Source organism: Haliaeetus albicilla, chromosome 12, assembly GCF_947461875.1.
Source record: "Haliaeetus albicilla chromosome 12, bHalAlb1.1, whole genome shotgun sequence".
NCBI lineage: Eukaryota > Metazoa > Chordata > Aves > Accipitriformes > Accipitridae > Haliaeetus > Haliaeetus albicilla.
Genome location: NC_091494.1, coordinates 25,921,046 through 25,944,646, shown reverse-complemented (window position 1 = coordinate 25,944,646; position 23,601 = coordinate 25,921,046). Strand labels below are relative to the sequence as shown.

The 23,601-nt window shown below is 38.0% G+C and overlaps 1 protein-coding gene across 8 annotated transcripts in view; it reads left to right on the top strand.

Moving 5' to 3' along the window:
* Positions 1-381: 381 nt before the first annotated feature.
* The window catches only part of DENND4A (DENN domain containing 4A), a 64,759-nt gene continuing 41,539 nt past the window's right edge, over positions 382-23,601 (top strand). Inside the window, exons 1-7 of one of the 8 annotated variants that reach the window (XM_069798604.1) lie at positions 382-597; positions 9,966-10,051; positions 16,166-16,495; positions 17,086-17,335; positions 18,937-19,006; positions 20,598-20,767; positions 21,451-21,692. In XM_069798604.1, the coding sequence (XP_069654705.1) occupies positions 16,188-16,495; positions 17,086-17,335; positions 18,937-19,006; positions 20,598-20,767; positions 21,451-21,692 (1,040 nt within the window). In that variant the 5' untranslated portion in view covers positions 382-597; positions 9,966-10,051; positions 16,166-16,187. Of the gene's footprint in view, positions 598-959; positions 1,331-7,482; positions 7,502-9,965; positions 10,052-13,095; positions 13,366-14,239; positions 14,548-16,165; positions 16,496-17,085; positions 17,336-18,936; positions 19,007-20,597; positions 20,768-21,450; positions 21,693-23,601 lie in introns of those variants that run through there. The other 7 variants (XM_069798603.1, XM_069798610.1, XM_069798605.1 and 4 more) reach the window with 7 other exon arrangements.

The following is a 23,601-nucleotide window of genomic DNA, read 5'->3' as shown; positions in this document are numbered from 1 at the left end:
TACAAACAGTCATATTAATAAAGGCATGTGGGGGGAAAAAGTCATATTTTGTACTTTTTGCTTTTATATTATCCTATTTGGTCAGATTTTTCAGAGGGATGAGGTAAACCAATACAGTAGGTTTGAACATACGTAAGCATTTGCAGTCCAAATTCAGAACTTCGTCTGAATTTTCTGTCTTTATAATGAGCCACATCTAAACCCTCGAGCCAAACGCCCAGAACTGAGGGAAGCTTGAATTCAAAGCCAAAATTGTATGGTTGGAGCCTATCCCTAAACATGGCTTCAAAAATAGCACATTGGTATAAAATTTTGAAACCCGGGGCTGCAGTACACAAGGTGCCTGAAAAGTAGTATTTCTGTGTGTCGGTACAAGCAGGAGGACCCATTTTGTTGTGCTCAGCAACATCCTGACACGCTGCACTAATCTCAGCCGCACGCTCTTAAAAGATTATTTTTGTCTCGGGTTCTTTTCTAGTCTTTGATGCAACAACCTGGTGCGGGTTACATCAAGACTGCAGAAAATCCCCCGTTTTCTCTTCCCTTGTTTTCCAGACAGCCCGCACCTCCTCCGGGTCCTGGCGACGGGCGCCGCAGGTGAGCGAAAGACTGGCATATTTGGGCCGGAGATTAGTTTATCTTTAAATTAAAGGTACTGCCGAGCGGGCGGGAGACGCTGTAGTGCGGTGCGTTGGTGTGTGGGGTGGGGAGAGTCCAGCCCGTGGTCTGCGCGTCGTGTTTTAGGCTGTTCTGAGGGGGTTTCGCTGAGGGTGTCCCGCTCCCCTCCCTCACGGTTCACAGCCGCCGGCGCCTCGCCGCTCTCTGAGGGGGGAGGGAGGGAGGCCGGGGCCGCCGGACCGAGAGCCCTTCGTCGACGGGCCCGCCCTCTCAGAGGGAGACCTCCGAGGCGAGCTGGGCGCGGGGGTGGCCGCACGCTGACGTTAGGCAGCGCGGTGGCGGCGGCGGGCCCGCCTCAGGCGCGGCAGGGGACCACCGCCTTCATCCGCGGAGCAGCAGGACCCGGCGGGCGCCCTGCCCGCCGCGATCACGAGTCGGCGCCCGCCTTCCTCCCCCCCCCAACCCCCCCCGTGACAACCAAGATGGCGGCGCGAAGAGGCGGTGCGGAGGGGAGGGGGGATCCCGCCTGAGACGCCCACACGGCGGGGAGGCGGCCGGGGCGAGTCGGGCTCCGCTAGGATGAGATAAGGGCGCGGGGACCGAGCGCGCTTCCCCTCCCCTACCCCCCTTCGCCCGCCCGCTCCTCGGCGCCGGGGACAGGAGGCTCCGCCGGCCGTTCCCCCTGCCCCGGGGAGCGCGGCCCCCGCCGGAGGTGAGGTAGCGCGCCGAGCTGTCACCGCGGTGGGGCGCCGGGGGGGGGGCGGGGGGAGGTGGTTCTCTGAGGGGATATCGCGGGGCGGGCGCTATCGCGACCCTGGGGCGGCGGGGAAGGGGCGTCCGCCTGCCCGCGGCTGCCCTGGCTGTCAGCAGCGGGCGGGGGCGAGGGAGGCCGGGCGCCGGCGGGCGAGGGGCTGAGAGACGAGCAGGGGCGGCGGTAACTTTCCGCTGGGCCGCGGTGGGAGGGGGGGAAAACTTTCTCCTTTTCCCCGTCGGCCCGAGGCTTCCCGCCAGCCCCCCGCCGCGGCGATGGTCGGGCCGGGAGGAGCGCAGCCCCGGCCCGGCTTGCGGGGCCGCGGAGGCAGGCGCTCCTCAGGGCGGAGAGCCTCGACTGAGCGGTGCCTGCTGACCTGCCATGTTACAGAGGCAGGTCAGGAGCGTGCCGGAGGGCTTGGAGAGCTGCTCGGCCGAGGTGTGTGTTCCCCAGATAAATGTGCAGTTTTTCCACGCAGCGTGCGCTGCGTCAGCTGGAATGGCAGGGGTAGCGTTCAGCCTTGTGCGCGCCTATCTTTATTGCGACTTTGCCTTTGGCTCCCACAGGCAGGGTTACTGTATACCTGGATTAATGCGACGCACTGGACACGATGATAAAAATTAGCCCTGGCGTTTTTATCGTTGTTCCGTCACCATGTCTGCATGTAGCATAAGTTGCTGGCCGGGTGATGATAATGTTTAATAACTTCCTAGTGATGGTTGTTACTCTGGAGTAATTTCAAACGGGCTGCGTTTAAAAATGTGCTGCCTCTGAGGATGTTGATTTGCTGAAAAGGAGGTCTTGACTTGGCACTTAGTTCTGAAGTTTAATTTTTTTTGAATTAACTGAGTAGAAGTGTGGTGTTCCAGACAGCTTTTTACTTCATTTCACAATTTTTTCTGGAACTGTTGCTCAACTAGAGGTTTCCGTAAAAAGCGTTACATTACAGTACATAATCTTTCACTTTCTGAATGATTAAACACAAATATTTAATCTTGAAAAGTATCTGTGGTGCTTTAGGAAAACTAATTGAGTTAGTCTAGCCAAGGAAGGTCGAGAGGGAGTAAATGGATTATTTCTGGTTTGTGTGTCTAGCATACAAGTCTTTGCAAGAGTCTCCCATTTCTCTCTTCTTTTTAAAAAATTAATACATTAAGAGTAGTGGTGAAACTCTGTCTTGCTTTTAGAGTATTGAGGAGTCTGTAAGCTCATTTAAAATGAACATTAAAGTGGAACTGCATCTGGTAAATGAAGCTAAGTTTTCTAGGGGTAATTGTGACTTGGCATTGAAATTGTTTAATTATCAAAAATAAAGCATTAGAGTTTTTGTGGTTAGCTTTTGGGGAAGGGGAAAATTGCATGGAGCCCTGACAGGACAAAAAAGATTAAGCTTCACTACAGCATTAAGAGCTTGTGTAATGTATGTGTTTTACTTATTCTAGAAATAATGTTTCTAGAATAAGGGTCCAGCTGGATGAGATACTGTTCCTCAAGTTTATGAGCAGCTTCTGCTCCTTTGGAACAAGGTTTAGCCAATAGCCTCTTCTAAACAGTGAATTTACTAGAAAGTAGAAGAAAACGTAAGATCTGTTTCTGCAAGCAGTAAGCCAAAAGGCACTAGGACCATTTTTTTTAAAATGCAGGTTTACTTAGGAATGTTTTTCCAGTATTAAGGATGTTCATACACATGAGTTTTCATACTTTTTGTAGCAGTGTGGTTGCAGGTTTGCGTTTCCTGGTGAACGGCTTGTTCTGTATATGCTTTACTTGGATATAACACCGGTATGGTGCTTAATAGAATTTCTGTATGTGTTAATGGCAATATTAGCAATTTTGTAGTTATGTAGCCAGAGTTAATTATTAGTTAGTAAAAGTGTAAATATTGACATAGTCTGGCACATACTATACGGCTCAGGTGAGCATAGCTGATTCAGGTCAAGCATTAGAAACAATGTAAATAACCTGGTCCTGTTTAAGATATGTGTTTGAAAGGGGAGGTAGCAAGATAGAGAGTAGAACCTAGCTGGTGCTCTAAAGAGAATGAGGTTGTCTCAGGAAGGTGTCTGACTAATACTGCTGTTCTGTGTCAGTCTTACAAAGGAATTGTAGGCACCACTGTTCAGAAGCCAGTCTGGCAATTTCTAATCTACAGGATTTTGCATTGAAGGGTTTACTGATTTCTAGGTAAATTCCTGCTGTAGTGTGTCATAGCTAGAGAAAACTGTCTTGTGACTCTTCAAAAGAGGAAGACTATATCTAAACCAAGCTGAATAATGACGATGGGATTTGTTAATCTTGAGGTTTTAAAACTGGAAAAAGAAATTTGCAGTGTCACTTAAATATTCAACATCCCTTTTTGATTTCCATCATACTTCCTAGCAACTGGAGTTGGTTTTGCAAGTCATAGTAGGTTGAAATGCTTTTTATAACAGTGGCTGTAGAAACAGTTGCACTTGTGGTCAAACACAAGCAGGTTGTGGAAAATTCATAGTACAATAGCTACTTAGTCAAAACCTTTCTCAATCTTAAATGTCTCCCGAAATGAAGACTTGTAGGAAGTCCTCATTCCATTGTCCTTTACTCAACTTTGACCTTAGTTTTTAAATATGGTGTCGGCATGACCAAAAATCTGGAGGCTAAAATGTTGCACAATTTACATGGACTTTTTTTAAAAAAAAAACCAAACTAATATAACCTAGTAACCTTGTTCAAACATAATGTTTGAGGTATTGGTGACTTCCACCTATCTTGCTGTCTGACAGAGGGTTCCAGTAGCTCAAGTTTTGATACACCTGTAGCCGTGGATTTAAGATATTTGTTCTGAAGTTTCCTGGAAAGAACTGTATCACTTTTAAAAAGGAGGGGGAAAGGATCAAACAAAGACACCAAAATAATTTCTATTTAAGTGCCTTAACAAAATACGATGCAATTTATGTGGTTTGCTGTATTTCCAGTATGATTCTCTTGTTTGTTACAGTGTTTAAATCAAGCTTCTGTGATGTATTGAAATTTCAAAAATTTTTTATGCTGACTGTCCAAAAAAACCCCCCAAACCTACCCCACCACCAAAAAACAGCCTGCCCCCCCTTCACAATCCTTACCCAGAACCAAACCCTGTAAAGATTTATCACCTTTGAAAAAAAGTTTAGGTTGAGCTTGCACAAAAAGCAAGGGTAAAGGTGTAGTTTAGAGGGCTGAGTTGTAGTTGTCCCTCATCCTTCTGCTGTAGCCTCACTGGGTGGTCTTAGGCAGGAGCACAGAAAAGGCCCTGCATCTATTCCCTTATATATCAATTCTGTATATAAATAACATTTGTTACTTTGAGCACAAATCATGATAGAAATTTTATGCCATACTAAAAGCAGCAAATCTTTGCAAATCCTCTGCAAGCTAAAGCCAGTTATGCCTTGCTTTAATTGAGAATAGCTAACAGGTAGGAGATGAATATGTATAAACAGTGAATGCATCACCACTGTTCAACTATTTAAAATCAGCTATTTCTAGCAGTGGTACTGACCAAATAATTACTTAAGGTGAATAAGGTTCTTTGCTATATTGCATAATAAGCCTTGGATCTTTTCTGCTATCCTTCAGTTCAGGCTTAGTCTATGCCTGGTCTGGAAGCTTGGTCTATGACTGATCTGGAAACACTCTGCTGATATCTACATGTTTATAAAGTGCCCCCACAGACTATAGAGTCAAAATTAAAATGTACAGTGAAGGCTATGTGAGGCAGTGATGCTGAGAGGTTCGATCTATAGCAGTCATTTTAGTAGTAGTCTATAATGCAGAAGTAGTTATTGGTAGTTCCCTAAAGAGCTCAGAAACAGTACTAGGAGGAAATTGTGGAAGAGAAGTGGAAACGAAAGACTTCAGAAAGTGTTGGCCCTGCTCTTTTAAATGGCATATTTTTACCTTTTCAAATTGTACTTTCATATGTTAGATACGGGGTTACTGTAGAGGCTGAAATAGAGTGAAGTTGAAGTAAACAATAAGGGGGAGGGGGGGAAGGAGGAACTACGGTATAAATTAGGATGTGAAGAGTAAGGAGGGGTGTTAGACGTAAGTTAGCCAATTATATCCTCGCTATTTAATTTTTACTGTAAAATTTGACTTTTAAAAATTTGGCTCAGAAAAAAAATCATTAATACCAATTAATTATTTCAATTTAGCCATCTGAAATAAAAGTAGACAAGCAGTAAGTGTGTTGTGTAAGTTATATGTACATATATGCAAATGAAAAAGTCCCAAGAGGAAACCCCCACTTTTTTCTGTGTGCAAGCATGATGCAAACAAAGAAAAGGGCATTGTGGGCTGGACTCTTGAGTTTTGGTTTTGTCTTGAGCTTCAGAAGAAACTTGTGGCCTTAAGGAATTATTCTTAGCTGTACAACCAAGATCAGGATCTGGTCCAGCTCCGGTAGCTTCTGTCAACAAGTTTGTCTGCATGATATTTTGACTATTAAAATTACAGTGAAAGAGGCAATTCTGTCCAGATCCTGCAAGTGCAAAAGTAATCAGACTCAGCACAGTGCTGTCAGTTAAATCCTGGTACAGGAGCAGTGTTCTAACAAATTGTACAACTTTGTAGTTACCTTGTATGCTGAACTCCTATTCAGGACAGTGAAGGCTTCGTTATGTAGAGTGCCAGAGGTAAACCCTTCTGTGAGTACTTTTCTTGTAATATTTAGCACTTAATGTGACTCTCCCTTACTCGGTACACTCCAGCCTTTCTTTTAAGGGTGTGGTTATTTAATAATTTTAGTCCAAAAGTTGGGGAAGGGGTTTTAAGATGTCTGCTCTACATTACAAAGAGGTATTTTGAGCTGGCTTTGGAATCCTGAAGCAGTAGTTACCTTAGCATATTGTTGCACTTCAGCTAATTTACTGTGATTATTGGGGAGATACCCTAATGCTGCTTTATATTGCTTTGCTAGCTAACCTAGCTAGGAAACTGTCACAGCAATACCTGTTAGTTGATAGATATATTTGTAGCTGAACTGGTAGCAGTACATTCACACTTACTTTTCTGTGGGGTAGATGATGAACATGTTGCTAACTGGAGATTTACGAGATGAGGGAGGTATTAGTCAGTGTTATCTCTCCATTAAACCTTTCCAGTGTGGTGTAGATCACCTGCAAACAGCAGCCACAGCCCTGCAGTTGCAGTCTATGCATGTCATCCACGGGGTGTCTGTAACTTGCAGCATGGCTGGGTCCAGTTTTCTTACCTTACAGGACACTTTTGCTGGCCAGAGGAAAAAAAAGCGTGTCAAATGTTCTAAGTCACAATGAAAGTGTATTTTTAAATGTAGCAAAAAAAGTTACAAACAATTCCCACCTGTCTTTCCCTCTACCACACCACGAATTAAAAAAATTAATTTGGGTAGAGAATGGCTTCAAAACTAAACTGAGGTTGGCACGTGTGTCCAAACATGGCTGGGTGAAAGCAGGCCACTTCTGTCACTCCTGGTTGATGCACTTTGACATTTTCAGTGACAGATTTTGGGTTTGAAGCTCAGTATTGGAAGATTTGCTGCTTTCATTTGCCTTTATCTACTGTGCCAAGGAAAATGGAACATTCGGTTTGGGGGACTTCTCCTTTTAAAAAGTTGTTATATAATAAGTAGTTGTACAAAAAACATGGACTAGTTGCTCTCCTGAACTGTGTTTTGGATGAAGTAATATTTACATTTTATAGTGCTTACCTTGGCTTCCCTCCCCCTTATTTGCTGTAAATTGTTTTCTGCATCCCCTCCCTACAAACACAGTTGTACTTCAGAAATTGTTTCCATTATTTGGTTGTGCTTTTTGGCCATAAATACTGTAATCTAGAAAGAAAAGTGTAAGTTTTAAAACTGGCCTTGTTAAGATTTGTCTCTGCCATGAATCTCGTGGGATACTTGAACATCACTTTCTTGAATTTTTGTAGACAGGGTTGAATATTGTGGGATTTTGCTGTGGCACAACTGTAATGAATGCGTAAGCAGCCTGTGCCTTGTTAGACCCTCTCAGTAAATGCTTTGATTTTATTGAGACAGAAAAGGACAATGAAGAACAAACAAATAGAAGACTTGGTGAATGATGGTGGAAAGCATAGAAGAAGTAGAAAACGCCTGATCTCTCCCTCAGGGTGAAGTCTGTTCCTTCCTGCCTTCTCTCTGCCAGTTACTCTGCTTCCTCCTCTAAGCTTTGATACTCTAGATGGCTAGTTCTTGCTCGTTGACTGTAGCAATCCCACTGAATCTGTATTAGCCTCTGAATTTAAGCCTAATTTTTCTTTTTTCCTAGTCATTGCTGAACAAATCTGCTTGTCCCTCAGTTCTTGGCCTGCATTCCTATTTTCTGCTCCCAAACTCATGGTCTTGTGTTCTGTCCCTGCACTCTTATACAGCGCTTTGCTGTTTCCGGGCACCTCTTTAGACATCCTTTGTTGCCAGGTTTTCTGAGCTCTCTTGATTATCTCCTCAGCTGTTTGGATCAGAGTATGTTAACCATGAGTTGGTACAGATGAGTGTGAATGGGCCTGCAAAATGCTTGACAGCGATTCCAGCCCAGTGATGCAGGGGCAGAACAGTGTTGGGGTTTTTCTTGTTTTGTTTTTCTATATGCCAATATGTTTCTTAGCACTAGTACTACTATTGATGCAGCACCAAAGGGAGCTTAGTGGAGTCTAGTGGCTCCTTGTTAATTACTGCATTGTCTTAACATTATTGAGTGCAGATGTGTGCAATAGTGTCTAAAAAGTAATGCAGTTGATTACTTTAACTCTATTTGTTAGTAACTTTCTCTGTTGCTGTCATTTGTTTAACTGTAGTAATAGGAAACGAGAAGAAAAGGAAGTATAGGCAATGTCCTACTTAAAAATAAAAATGCTATGAGAAGTTCCAGTTGTATTGGGGTAATAATGTAGGTCCTTTGCACCTTGTTTCTTGAACAAGTAGATCTTTTACTTGATAGATGGAGGACAACAAACTAGTTGTAAATACATTCTACAAGCTGCAAGTACTATGAAATAGAGCTGCAAGTATGCTGGAAGTGGTTCTTGCTGTGTTCCTTGTGACGCTTAAAAGTATATTTTTCTTTTTCTTTCCTTCAACTCTTCTCATTGGCTTTCCAGATAGTTGACTAGGAAAGATGTTTTTTGATGGGTCCATGGGGAAATTATGCATGTGTTAATGCTGCTTATTTCTTAGACTTTTTGCAGCTGTGCTTGAGGTCTGCAGGTGAATCCCTGAAATTATAATTTCTGATGCTCCTGGAAACTTTATTTTACAGATCAGGTTATAGACAAGAAAGTGCAGTGCTACTGCTGCAAGCTCTCTTGCTGTGTAGTCTGGTGTAAAAATGTTTAAAGTCAGTTAGTAGAGATTGACTGACTTTAACTGGTACTAGTCCATAGTGCTGTATGGATTAGAAAGACTGGCACCAGGGGCCAGGTTCACTCTCTAGGCTGTCACCTCCTCATTCCTTGCTATAGGAGTAATGAACTAATAGTGCTGATTGCTTCTGCATGATCTGAAATAAGTTGTCTTGTACTTTACAGTTATGAACAGAACCTTGAACTTTGTCGTCCCAAAAAATATAACTCTGATAATCTAGTGTCGAATTTTTTCCCCCAATTTTTCCACTTCAGGAATGAATCTTGCATGGTTTGCATAAACCCTCCTAAGATGTGTTTCTTCCCGGCCTTGCTTATGTTACACTTTGTTTTCTAAAGTCTTCTCACAGTAATATTCTAAGAGTGTTCTCCAAGTCTTGGCAAATAGAAGCCTCATTTAGACAAAGTTTATTTTTGACTACAGCCTTGCTGATGATAATGAGTCATTCTGGGAGATTGAAGTCTGAGAGTGTCTCCAGTGAGGTATTCTCCTCGATCCCATGGTGGAAAGCTGTTGCTTCAAAATGCTTAACTGTAGCACAGGCTGCCTAGCTTGCACATGCCTCAGTGTAAAACACAAGCTCAAGCTGCCTATGGTCATACCAATGTTTAAAAGTGGTCATACTAGTATTTACAAGCTGAGTATACCATATCTGAAGAAAAACAGTGAACTGTGACAGTAAATGGCAAGAAGACTGCAACTGCAAGCATGGGGAATTGGAGTAAGGTGGCTAGATGGAAAAGTACCTGTGTATTGCTGATTGTGGAGTGAGAAGGATCTGCTTTATCAGAATCTTGCAAAGAGGAAAAATGTTTTAAAGTAGACTTTGAAAGGTTATTGAGCTAAAAAGGCACTTTCATAGCTGGCTAACACCTTCTATGAATAGGTGGAAGGTATTTATTATCAGAAAATAGTGGAAGAGTTGAAATAATCTAAAGTGGCTGGCTCAACCATTCTTTGATTTTGTTTCTTTAAAGCATTAAATGTATTATGTTGTTTACATTCTTATATCAATGCAGCATAAAACTTGATATTTTGTTTCTTAAGTTTAAAATCTGATTTTATACACTTTTTTAACAGTTGTGACGTAACGTTGTCTTAGCCAGTCCTACAACAATTCACAATGTTCATTTAATGTGACTGGTGCAGTGGAGTGTGCAGTAAGTTTCAACAAATACGTACATTGTTTAATTTTTGGTTTTATTGTCTCTATAGGGAATGAAACTTTAACAAGAAGTCTATGTTAAAGCCTGGCTAACAGCAACAGAGGCAAAGTGTAGAAACAATGCCATGATGAAAAGGTAGGGAACACGTTGAAAGAGTTTTCAAAAGGCTTGTGTTCTGTCTGACTTTAGAGAATTCCTGTGATATTTGAGGTGCTTCTGCTTTGTTCCCAGGACTGTTTGCTTGCTATGAAGAAAATACTGGGGAAAAAAGGCTTGTCTGTCACTTTTGCCAGGCAACAGGGATGGGGTGAAGGTTTTTCCCTGGGTAACTGCAGTTATTCACATGTTCTTTAGGCCGTTGAGCTCTCATGTGATTTGTGCAGTGTCACGGCTGAGAAATGGTTCTGAGTGGCCATAGCAGGACTGACTGATCCAGTTAACTTCATCTTGCTCTTGCATGACTAGCCACATTTCTGTGTGTTGGCAGCATACTTCAACAGGTTAATGCAGCGGTACACATAATGAGACTGAAATGCTAGGGGCTGTTAGAACTTCACTGGCAATTTTAAAAAATTGGTCACTGATTTGTCTTGTCTATTCATCTACTTTTCATGCATCTTCAAAGGAAGGAAGTTCTTGGAATGTGATTATATGATGAATGCTTTAAAAAAAAATTTACCATTTTTAATAAAGCTTTGAACTGTTTTAAAAAAGGTGCGTTGCTGAGCGCTGCACTGGTTTCCAACATACACTAGGAGACATTTGTTCCTTATTTACAATCAGAATGTCTCTTTGGAGTCAGGCTAGCAAAGTAAAATGTCACCTGCTTTAGACAGCTAATGGACTTAAGGAGCTGAAATTAATAAGCAATTTAATATTCCCAAAGGAAAATGCAGGAAGGAATGGGAATGAAGACAAGGAAGATCAAAAGATTGCAAGGCAGTTGTGTCTGCCAGAGATGGGCTGGCTAAACTGTTCTAATGAAGTCGGATGGTCCTTACTGCTATCTTTCCCAGGTCACATATCTCTTGTACATGCAAGTGTACAAGTAAACCCTTTTTGCTATCTGGGAAAGCTGGCTCCTTGAAAGAAGCTGGCACTGCTAGAGCAGTTCTTCTGGTCTGCAGCCCACCTACAAGTTACCTCTACAAAAGTCTGTGGGTAGGAGCAGGTTGTATGAGTTATATCAGTATTTTTTTTCCTTGGAAATGGTGTAGCGCATCTATAGTAAACTCTGTAATTCAGGAAGCATCATGCCTGTTGCTGCTGCACAGATGGAATATACAGCACATCCGCATTAGTTCTGGTCATGTGATGGGGAAAAAGCTGATGCATACTTCCCTCTTACAGTATTTGAATGAAAAATGTGATCTGTTAAAAAAGCTTGGACACTGATTTAGTTGTTTTATTTGAAAATATGTGAGCTGGTATAAAATCATGCCTTTCAATTTTTATTTGCTTTCTATATGAGAGTTGTGGATAGTTTATAACAAATAGAAAAAACTAGTGTGTATGCTCCACTTTTTTAATTCAGAGTTAGGTCTAAGTGCCACCAATATTTTATCACAAAAGGGTCAGCTACATGGAACTCCTGTCAACCTCCTGATCACCTTTCTCATAATAGCAGATTGTTTTGCACTTTGCAGCAGCAATAGATCTATAGTGTTAGATCACAAAGCTAATTTTTCAGATTAATCTCTTCTGCACAGTTGCTAAAATGCCAGCACTTATGAATTACAACAGCGGTGACAGTTAGACAGTGAAAACTATTAATAAGTATTTCCTAAATGTTTATGAAGAAATACAATGATATTAAACTAATTTAATAAACAATGAAACTGAGTTTACCCTTTGTGTTTCAGCAAAGTAATTAAGCTAATAGTTTGTGGATCTGTGGCAGAATTATGTTTCCCCTGTTCCCATGTTTTTAGAAATGGCAAAAAGCCCTCTTTTGTCCCACATTTATATAGTCATGATCTGCAAAGTCTGTGTGTGTTTTTAATGTGTTCTTACAAGTCAGCTTGCTATTTGCAAGGGTGTTTTGTTTCTTACTGATGTTTATGGTGTTTAATTTATAGTGATATTAATTATATGCAGTCCATTAAAAATGATTGTTATGCGATGGCTCAAAGACCATATATTGCACTTGTTTCTAGGGACTTCTGTAAGAGGTTATGTTTATGATCCCATGGCATTGTCTTTCAAAGTGCAGCCTTTTGTCCCCATATGACTGAAGTGTAGAGAAGCAATAGTAGCTGCTTCTCAGTGTGGCACTATTAATGTTGCTGAACTTTACCTGGAACCTGCTGCTTCAAGCAACACTCTTGTTCAGTGTGACTTTGTTTCTGTTGTGGTTTGTTTTTTGTTTTTTGTTTTTGTTTTGTTTTGTTTTTCCATGGAAGTTGACTTGCAGTACTGTGTGATGTATATAATTATAACATGCTTTGGAATACCTTAATGGTAAGAGTTTCTACAGAAATTATTCAGATTCATCTGTTTATGTGAAACTGCTTTTCACAGAATGATTATTTGTCACTGGATTAGCTCACATTATATACCTTCTTTCTGGGGTCTGTTAACAGAAAGTTTGCATAAATCTCCTCTCACAGTAAAGAGATGTTGAAAATTTGAGTAAAGTCTAAGTCAGCTTGAATAAAACATCACTGAATTGTTTTGATATCTTCTGCATTTTATCCCATTTTTAGCTGTAAACCGTTGTACCAGAAGGCAAAGATCTGAAGGGATCATGCATCATGAGCTAGGCCTTTTTTTTTCTCCCTTCTGTAAAAGCTGCATTAAAATATGAAAGTCTTGCTGACTTGTATATTACTTGCTATAACCTTAGGAAGCAAATTTGTGTGATAGCAGGTGTTTTTATGTAGGGGATTCTAATTTTAACTGGGTCTAAATGAGGAGAGCTTGTCCCAGTTTTTCTTGAAAGTACCTTTGGGGATAAATGAATGTTTGAATTTAAGACTTTTGATATAAACTTAATATGAAATAATTAATAGTGAGGCTTAAATTGTGAGATAGGTATGATTCTTCAGTATAATGTATATATATCTTTCTGTTTATTTGTAATGTGTCTTGCCTAATTAAACTGCAATAGCGTGCTGCTAATACACTGAAGTTATAGTTTGTATAATTTTTGATTACTAAAATATTGTTTTCCTTTCAGCTTAAAAGGTGTTGTGAAGCAGTCCAGAAATTGGTGTGGTTTTGTGCAATAATGCTAATGAGAAAAGGAACAAAACAAAACTTAATACTTTTCTAACTCAGAATCTTTAAGGCAAAGTTCAGTTTTGTAGTGTTTCTGCTGCTTTGTACTGACCCTATGGTTATGGGACATTTTTCATACACAACAGTGCAAGACTTAGCCAGCTTTCAGTTTACCTTCTCTCTTCTCAAGTCTTTTAATTGAAAACTTGTTCACCAGAGCTTATGATGGGGTAAGTGTTGAGTTTAAATTGCTTGGTTGGTAGCTTTTACTTAGCCAGTCTGTTCTTCCTCAGCAGTTTTTGAGGAACATTTTGAGGTTTTTATATATATATATATCTATATCTCCATCCCCTTCTACCTTCTGAGCAGTCTTTGACCATAGCTCTTTTCTGATCTATGTTATGAAGTATTCATTTTTTTCTTTCTATATATCTTGATGCATTTTCAGATGATACTTTTTAAAAGCAACTTCTTATGCTTATATATACATATATATATTTGTACATATATACATAAATATGTATTTTTTTTTTTAACTTAAGAGCAAATGCTTGCCCAGTGTATTGTAGCTTTAAAAAAAACTGTTACAGCTTATCCATGGATTTAGAGTGAGTGCTGGTTGATAAAGATAGAAAGTTTTCATGATAGTTAAAATGTAGTGTACTATAGTTAAGTTTACAGAGAATTGTTAATGTTACAAAATATTTAGAACTTAAGTCGTGTTAGCTAAAAGATGTTAGTGTTTGGTCTTATGTTAGAGTTTAAAGATGCTTTATGAAACTTCTTTATCTCTCCATGCATTTGTTGCTAGCCTATTCTGGATTAGCTGAAGCCAGATGTACAGTGAAATAATAGGCAGCATATGCAGTGGTCGAATTTGTGTGTCTTTGGATATATCATTCAAGGAGAAGTTTGAGTTTGTAGTTATTACTCTCATATACTGCTAGTTGAGTAACATGTTCCAGATGTTTTTGAAATAACTGAATTTAGGTTAAATTAAGCTTAGTTTTCTAACTGCATTCTCTCTTCTCTCAGAAAACGGGCTGAGCAGTTATTTACAAACTGTTACGCTGCTGTATGTTGATGATTGTTTCCCAGTAATCATGTGTTATAAAGTGTCCCATATTGCTTATTAACCATATAGAAAGAAATAAAGGTTCGATACTTTGGGGAGTTTTCTTGGTGTTTTCTTGAATAATGTAAATAACCTTAAAATAAAAACTGTTATTCATTCCCTTGTGACTTTAGAAGCTAGTCAAGTAAGTTACTCCAGCAAAATACAAACAACCTACAAAATAAGAGCAGGAAGATGGAATTATGTTTCTTGCACTGGTGGATGAGGTTCATAGTGGTGGTCAGGCACAGGCTGACATTCTTCCTTCCTGAACAGGGATTGGTGCTGGAAATCTCAGGTCAGCTTGAAACAATTTGATTAAATGCACAGTATCAATTTAGGACATAATTTCCCTAATTACCAGTGAGAAATGTCCAAATTTATTTTGCTTGTTTTAATGAAGATTTGTTGGTAAAATCCAAGAATCATGACGGTATGAAGTTTGATAAGGCTTAATACTTGCTACCTAGAGCAAAAAATAAAGGGAGATAAAGCAACTGGAATAAAGGTGGCATGAAAACTGAAGTCTTGTACCAACCACTTAAACTGTTTTAAATTGTGTGTTGAGTTTCTGAATGTTAGCAAGCTCTTGAAATGTGTTGTAATGGTTTCTCTTGCAATAAAATTTTACACCTAAACAAAATTAATTCAACAAACGGGAGTTTTAAATAGCTTGTTTGGTTTAAAAAGTCTGGAACTTGATGAGAGTAAACTTCCTGAAGCTACTTAGCAAGGTTCCAGCACATATGGGTGACTTAGATAAACATTTTTAGCGTATTTCTCAATGTTCCATGACAGCGCAGAAAGTATTTTCTTTATTTGCAAAATCAAGCTATGAAATAAGACATGGGGTTTAAGTGACTTGCAAAGGTATTCAAGAGTCTCTGACAAAGAGGAAACTGAATCTCCTGATAGGTAGTGCCCTGCATTGTTTGCAAGGCTATCTTTTCATCCTACAGATGTTACTTTGTCCTGTGCTGAATTTAATTTACACCATTGGTAGCAAACTGCAAAAAACCCACTATACAGAAAGAATTCATATGTAAAGAATTTTTTTATCAATATGTTCCAGGAAGAAAGAATGTAATTTCCCAACAAAATTTGGCTGGAACAGCAGGACTGTATTCCTTTTCATTACGAAAAACTTCATGTGGTCTTGAATGTTTTTGTTTCACAATGGTCTGTAGTCTGTTGAAGTTGATTCAGTTTAAATGCTTTGTGTAAAAGCTGGTATATTGCTGGCAGTGGATGGGTTGTATATCAAGGATCTGAGCCCCAAAACATTATAAAATAAAAGGGTATCAACTTTTAGCCTGCAAAAATACTCCAAGAAGATCTGGCCTTGGTATCTGATGTAAAATCTTATAGGGTGACATGGCTGCAAATATTATAGTTGTATCTTTAGAATAATCAAGACAGCCTTTGCATGTATGTTTAATATTCAGGAAGCAAATTAACTACAGATCATGCCTTAGAAGATTCATTGTCATGGTGAACAGAGTGCAGTAATAGGATATATGCAAAATACATGAGAACTACTTTTTGGCTCAGCCATGAGCTTTAAGTAGTGAACTATTTCTAAAACTTTACACAGTATTTTGCTGTTACTGTACCTGTTGGTTCAGCTACCCTAGTGTGTAAGTTAGCAAAAAGAGGCTACTTGGTTTTCCATTCCAAGAGTTAATTGTTAACTCGCATGATTGTGGCTCAGAATTCCAAATTGGAAAGATTGTGATTACAATTGAAAAATATTACATGATCTGATGATGGATCTCTCTATTTCTTTTGTATTCTTCTATTGTGTTTTCACTTATATTATTGCAAATTTTCTGTTTTTAAAAATAAACATAACTTTATTATTTCTGGTATCTTATAATTGCCTTTAAAAATACTGATATGTATTTCTTTCTTAGCAGTTATAACGTCTTGTAATGGAAGATGGAAGACAAAGGGGCTCGTGTTGCTGACTACTTTGTTGTCGCAGGATTAACAGATATTTCCAAACCACTAGAGGAAGAAATCCACTTCAATGATGCTTGCCATAAAATCGCTAAACCAAAAGAACCTATTACAGATGTAACAGTACTTAATAAATCTCTGGGGGAGGAAGTTCCCCAGGGATATAAATGCATAGATGTTACTCCCTCAGGACTGTCTGCAGATCTCAATAATGGCAGTCTTGTAGGACCACAAATATACCTTTGTTATCGCAGAGGAAGGGATAAGCCCCCACTTACTGATTTGGGGTGAGTGTTTTTTCTGTTCTAGTAGGTGATTTCGGCAGTTTTATTTGACTGATGAGTAAATAAAGCAGGTTTATTGAAATACCATACTTGGAAGATATTTGTTGACTTGAGCATACTGTAACCTGGTATGGTAGGAAAAATGCATGCTGAGTGGATTTTAATGACAACTGTAATCCTTCGCGTTTTGGAGTTTTCAAAGCCATTTATAATTTTCAGTGTGTATATTTGGGTTGAGATAAGATGCTTAACCTATTTAATACAGATTGAAAAGAGGTGAGTTTACGACGTTCTTAGGATCAGGCAATAAATCTTCAATAGAATTGAAAATAACACTTTTGCAGTAAAGAAAACACTTAAAAGCAATTATACATGAGGAAAACTAGTATGGTTTCATCACAAAGCTTTTCTATCAGAATGCAGTTTGATGTAATGTGATGTGAACTTGTCAGTAAAAATGTTTTGATCAGAGATGAGACAAGAGCTGCTGTTAAATTAATACTATTCAGTTATAATTCTTAGTATAGTATTAGTATTGAAAGTGTTTAAAAAAAAATGTGCCTTCTGACTTTTGTTCATCCCATTTTAACTAGGGTTTTATATGATGGGAAAGAAAGAGTAAAGCAAGGTTGTGAAATAATTCAAACTACTCCATATGGTCGGCCTGCTAATATTAGTGGCAGTGCCTCATCACAAAGAGTGTACATCACTTACCGAAGAGCATCCGAAAACATGACACAAAACACGTTGGCTGTTACGGATATATGTATAATCATACCAAGTAAAGGAGAAACCCCTCCACATACATTCTGCAAGGTTGACAAGAATCTTAATAATAGTATGGTAAGATTCAAAATCTGGATTTTGAATACTTGATATTCAATGATGTAATGTTTGTGGAGTATTTGTAACAGTTCTCAGAGTAGCTGGTGAAAAATTTTGATAAGCAGTCTCCAAAGATAAATCAAATCTTGAAGAGTTGGAGGATTGCATTTCTGTGTTCCTGCTTGGAACAAAGTCTTTTTGGAAGTCTTGGAGCAAAAAGTCTTTTTAGTGCTGACTTGGAAATGCTGACTTCAGCAGCTTTGAATTAATCCTTAAGAACCTGTTGTGTCACCATGTGTATAACTGGAGGTTTTACAGACGCAGCTGTTTCTGACACTGATTTTACTATTGTGATGGGAATTCTGTATGTAACAACTGGCTTCTGTTTTGTTTTTAAACTCTCCATTACTTACAATGCTATTTTATAAACATCATTCTCAGTAGTTTCACAGACTTTTTCTCTGAAGAAAGTTGCATGTGAATGGTGTTGGATGCTGTTGACTGTAAGCCTGTTTAAATGCTTAACATAGTTCCAAAGCTAGACCTGCTAAAATACACAGGTGTCGCAGCACTTTGTTTTGCAGAACTTAATATTTAGGTGTCTCCTAGTTGAATCTGCAGCCTTATGTGCTGACTCTTGCAGGGTTCTCAGAAGTCAGCATGCTGGTGAGGATGCTGGCCACGTATGCGAGTAGTATCATGCAAAAAGATCATGGAAATTGATCTGTACTTGTTTTTAAATAAATGCCTGTAGACATTAACAAATGGATTTTTCAGTTCTACCAGTCCCTGTATTGACTGGGTTATGGGAGTGCTGTCTTGTGGAAATTATTATTATCTTTCTCCCATTTATAAAAGCTTTGTGTGCCCTTAAAGGTTGCTGGTCTTTTCTGTTCTGTGGCTTTCCATGTTCTTTATTCTCATGTCCAGAAATGGAGAACTTCAAAAATATTTTGAAACATTAACAATGCCAGAAAGGAAGTTGTTGTTTAGAAGCTGCAAAAACTATGATGTTGTGCTGCAGACTATGAAATCACAGGTAGAATAAGGGAATGGGCTTAAAGATTAGTGTGATTAAAATAAAAATGCAGGCACAAAAGAAAATTAAGTATTAAAGTAATACACAAATGTAGTTAATAACAGAAATATTGCACTCTGTGTATGTATATATTCATAAATGTGTGCTTGTATGTATATATATCTGTCTATATATACCTTTAAGCCATAAGTTTAACAAAGTGGAGAAAGGTTTGAATATTTACATGGATGATAATCGTACTTAAAATTCTGTAGTTGTGGTAACAAACGTTTTGGAGAAGAATTTATGGATGTCATGCTTCAGTCTATAAACCAGCTCTGTTTTAGAGGTCAGGCTGATGCCTGCCGTGGATTGGTTAGCTCAGAGCTAACACAGTACTTTTCTTTCAGTTACATGTTTGTGGCCATTGTCAGAAAGGATAGTATAGCAGGCCCAAAATTCCTATATCTTAATGCTTTGTACTTTTGCGTGTAGATTATGGTTCTTTGTAAACAAGGATGAGGAGGTTTTCCTCCACTTTTTTCTGTTACGTCTTTGTTATACTTCATCATGTAATCCAATAATTTCTTTTGTTTTACAGTGGGGCTCAGCAGTATATTTATGTTATAAAAAGTCTGTGGCAAAAACCAACACCATATCGTATAAAGCTGGTATGTAACTACTATTTAGCTTTTTTTATCTTTAATTCAAGTTGTACAGGCTTATTTGTAATGTAATACATTTTTTGTCAAAGAATTATTTGACAAAGGCACTGTATTGGCATTATCCAAAAAGGAATCTTTCCCTGAAAAATTCTTTTAAAATAATGTCCTAAAATAAGCCTTAGAATTATATAACATGACCACTTTGTTTTAAAATTTGCTTTTAATTGGAAGCTCAGTTGGGTTTTGATAGGTTTCTACAAACCTGTGTGTCTCCAACCTCTGTTTTTGCTGCTGATAGCTGTCTCTTAAGGATGTGTGTATATATATATATAAATGCAGAAGAAAATACTGCAAAAATTATTTGATGCATTTTCACGATCACTTTCTTTAAGAAAAACTTTGAAGAATACTGCAGACTTCCACACTGCCCTGAACATCAGTGGCATTGAGCTCTTTTAAGTATTTTCGGATTGTGTATCATCTTTATGTTTTGTTTTATTTATAAGACAGTATTAGATTTGCTATGGCTCTGATGAAACATGTTTGTGGTTTGTTTGGTTTTGGTTTTTTTTTTTTTAAACCCTGATTTCATTGGAGTGCAAGTCATGAGCATGATTCAGACTTAAGCTTTAATTCACTTTGAGATGATGCTCTCTGTAAACAACAGTAGTTTAGGACTAACTAAAAGTTGGAGAATAAATTTGTAAATAAACAAAAATTTTAAAAGGTCCCACATCTGGTAATAGCTTGCACAAAATCTTACTTCTTGAGGGCAAAAAACCCACTGCCTTTCTTGATTACCAGTTTTTATTGCTTATTAATATTTCACTGTACATTAGAAAAGAATGTGTAATGATTGTGTTCTCTAATGCAGAGAAATCCTAAATCCCTTCACACAATATTCATTCTCAGTTTGGAGTCCCCTGGGTTGGCAATAAGAAAGGATAGATAGCTACAGCTGTATGATGTAACTGAAGACCTGTATGTTAAGAGCCTCTGCTTCAGAACTTCATGTTTTACAGCTATGTTTAAAATTAAGTCTAAACACATTAGTCTGATAGCACATTAGCTGAATCCTCAGCTGAGGCAGATCAGCATAATTAATTGGTTTGATTCTATTGATATTAAAAAAATAATCTATCTAACATCAGATTTTTCAGGAAACTTTTGTTGGCAAGAATTAATTGCTTTCATAATTGAAAACCTCAGTCTTATTTCTCAATTATTCAGGTTACCATTTCTTTTTAACTAAATTTTAAATCTTTACTTGTACTAGTGATGAATAATATTATAATAATAGCTGAGATGCACACAACGTGCAAACAGAAGAAGATAAATTAGTTGTGAATAGTTCCTAGAATAGTAAGTAGGACTTCAGTCCTATGTTTTGGGTGATTTCTCCTCAGGCCTTGGAAGCATGCTGCTGCTTTCCAGCTATTCACTATGCCTGATAATTTACAACTTTCCTTTACTGATCTTCTGAAGTTAGTGTATGCTCATAGATGATTTTTCTGGGCATTTTTTTATGGAATGAGCTATTAGAAATATGTTTCTGCTATTCCTTGTATAACTGCCTCTTTACAAATTGCCTTTATAGGTTTAATATGCAGATATCCCGAAGAAGATTATGAATCATTCCCATTACCAGAATCCGTGCCTCTTTTTTGTCTACCCATGGGTGCAACGATTGAATGTTGGCCATCTAACAGTAAATACCCTCTCCCAGTTTTTTCTACGTTTGTACTAACTGGAGCTTCTGCAGAAAAGGTATTTTGAAAACGTAAAAAAAATCATTGTTAATAGTTCAGGTTAAAAAAATTGGTTGTTTATCTGTTCAGGATCATGATGATGCATATTTTCATAGACAAACTTGAATCTATTCATTTGGGCTTAATTCAAAGACTACTTTAAAGGGTGACTTGCATTTATTTCGCTGCTGGACTGTTGATCATATAAACCTGTACTCCTTTGCTTTCCAATCATGTTAGCCTTTGAAACTACAGAGCTATAAAAATTCTGACTGCATATACATGCAAGTATACTATTTTTATTGCAAGCATGGAAACAACCTTGCATGTATATACTTGTTCTCAAAAGTAAATTGGATGTCAGAGGAATACTGCTTTGAGTTGCGTATAAAGGATTCCTAAAATAGCTTTAAAGGCAATTGTAGGAGCAGTTGACTGTAGTTGTACTCTGTATAATCATTATTTTTTCTCTCACTTAAATAATTTCATAAATTACTCTTTCTCATATGACATAAGTGTTTTAAATAAATAGTAGACAATCTGGATTTTCACAGCCATAAGAATATTCCAGAATAGATTGCTTCAGTAGGCGATACATTAATGTAACATAGTCTTGATTTTCCTTGCATGTTTGGGGTTTGTTAGATTTCTTTGAAGATTGAGGCAGATTTATTGACTTCAAATCAACTATGTTGTTTGCAGGTATATGGTGCTGCTATTCAGTTTTATGAACTGTATCCTGAAGAGAATCTCACAGAGAAACAAAAATCTCAACTGGGATTAGCAGCTGCTGTTGAGGGAAAGCCAGACACATGCAGAACAGTTCAAACAAATAAATGCATCTGTCTGCTCTCTCACTGGCCTTTCTTTGATGCTTTCAAGAAGTTTCTTACCTTTCTGTATCGTTACTCCATTTCTGGCCCACATGTCCTACCCATTGAGAAGTAAGTAATTTCAAAAATCCGTAACAGTAATTTCAGTTGATGAGAGCTCATTTTTTACTTACAAGTTTCCTATAATATCCTTTTGACTCTAGTCATCAAACATTAAATATAATGGTTACACTAGATTAAGCACTTCTCTCCATTGATTAACTGTATCTTTACCTGCTTCCTGAAAAATCCTAGATTTTTATTTGTGACTTAAGTGCCCATAAAGATATCTGTGAAAGCCTTTTTTAATTAGCTTTGCACCCTTTAGGAGGTGCAAGATTATAAATCCTTTCTTAATGTTGCATACATTAAGTTAGAAGAATGAAATATGTAGTTTTGCATTTTTTCAAATGCTTATTTGTTGTGTGATGAGAGATAATAAAGCAGATTGAATTTTTTGCACTAGTAATCCTCCTCTATTTATGATAAATAAACTTAATTTCTTTCTTATATAAAGGATTTCACATTTTAAAATGCAGAGGAAATCCTTACATCCAAGAAGTGGTTGATATCTGTAATTGATATGTAACACTGCTTAACATTTCTAGGCTAACATAACTTTTTAATGCATCAGATTTCAAATGCAGTATTTGCTTTTTTATTTTATTACACTTCAGTCTTTTTTCTGGTTAAACTTCAGTATTAACTTTTATGAGACTTTGAGTTTGTAGATTAAACATTTTTTGTGATTGTTTATCCACTTCTTTATTCTACTTTGTATCTGCTATACTTGCTTTAAAATTCTGATAGTGTGAACTTCCAATAATGAAGAGATTTTTTATTTTTTTTTTTTAAGCTGAGAACTGTTTTTGGGTTTTGAGTTTTGGGAATGAATAAAATGATAAGTAAATATGATAAATGTTTTATTAATTTTGATTTTACAGATTTATTTGCTTATTCTGATTTCTCTGATTTGTAAACTGGTCAATTTACTGTGGATAATTTAAATATAGCTACACTGTCTTGCATGAAGTTAATATAGTATTAGCCTAGTTTCTTCAGCTGTTTTAATGATGATTAAGGTTGTCTGTGCCATACATGCGTATTTGAACATTTTCAGTCAGCCCTGCTTCTGCAAGGCCTTTCCCTTGATGTTTGCTGTATGTTCCATATTTCTGCCACCATCTTCATACACTGGTAATAAAGGCAAAACCCCAAATCTGTTGTCAGCCTGATTCCTTTCCTGTTCTCATTTACCATGGGGCTGCACGCAAGGGAGGTCAATTGAGGAGTGGCGAAGAGGAGGCACAAGACTGCTTCTGATTAATGCCAGTTATGTGATTATAGAACTGCAACCAGAAGTTAAGCATAGCACAAGTACACAAATTAAAAACACAGTAAAAAATGTTTTGTTTGGGTTTTTTTGCATATATCTAATGGTGTAATATGCAGCTACATTGAAATATATGTATGAAGTATATAGTTTTGAATCAGAAACGTGTAAAACAAGTCTTCTATATAAATCAGTGCTTATTTGTGGGTTTGAATTTCTTCAAAATTTGGTTGGTTGTCTGTGTCATGATAATGGTGAGAATTGCAGAAATCACAGTAAAGTATGTGCTGTAGCATGCAGTTCATGATGGATTACCTGTTTCTTCCTGAGTTTCTACTGATTGCATGTAGCTTCTTTTAATGTGAAAGTGTGTATTGTGTAGATCTCCTACACTTTTAGAACTTCTGTAAGTTTAATCAATTCATAAAACCGAGAACTTAATCAAATTTTAAAAACATTTTTCTGTATTTGTAGTATATGGAAAAAACTTTAACACTTTTTTCATCAGAAATCTTACATAACATTTTGTATTTGGAAGTGAAGAAAATGGATGTGAAGAAAATGGATGAACTTAATGACTCTCCTTGACACTCAGCTGTGAATATTTTTTTGCTAATAACCAGTGCTAGTCTCTGAGGTATAGTGCTA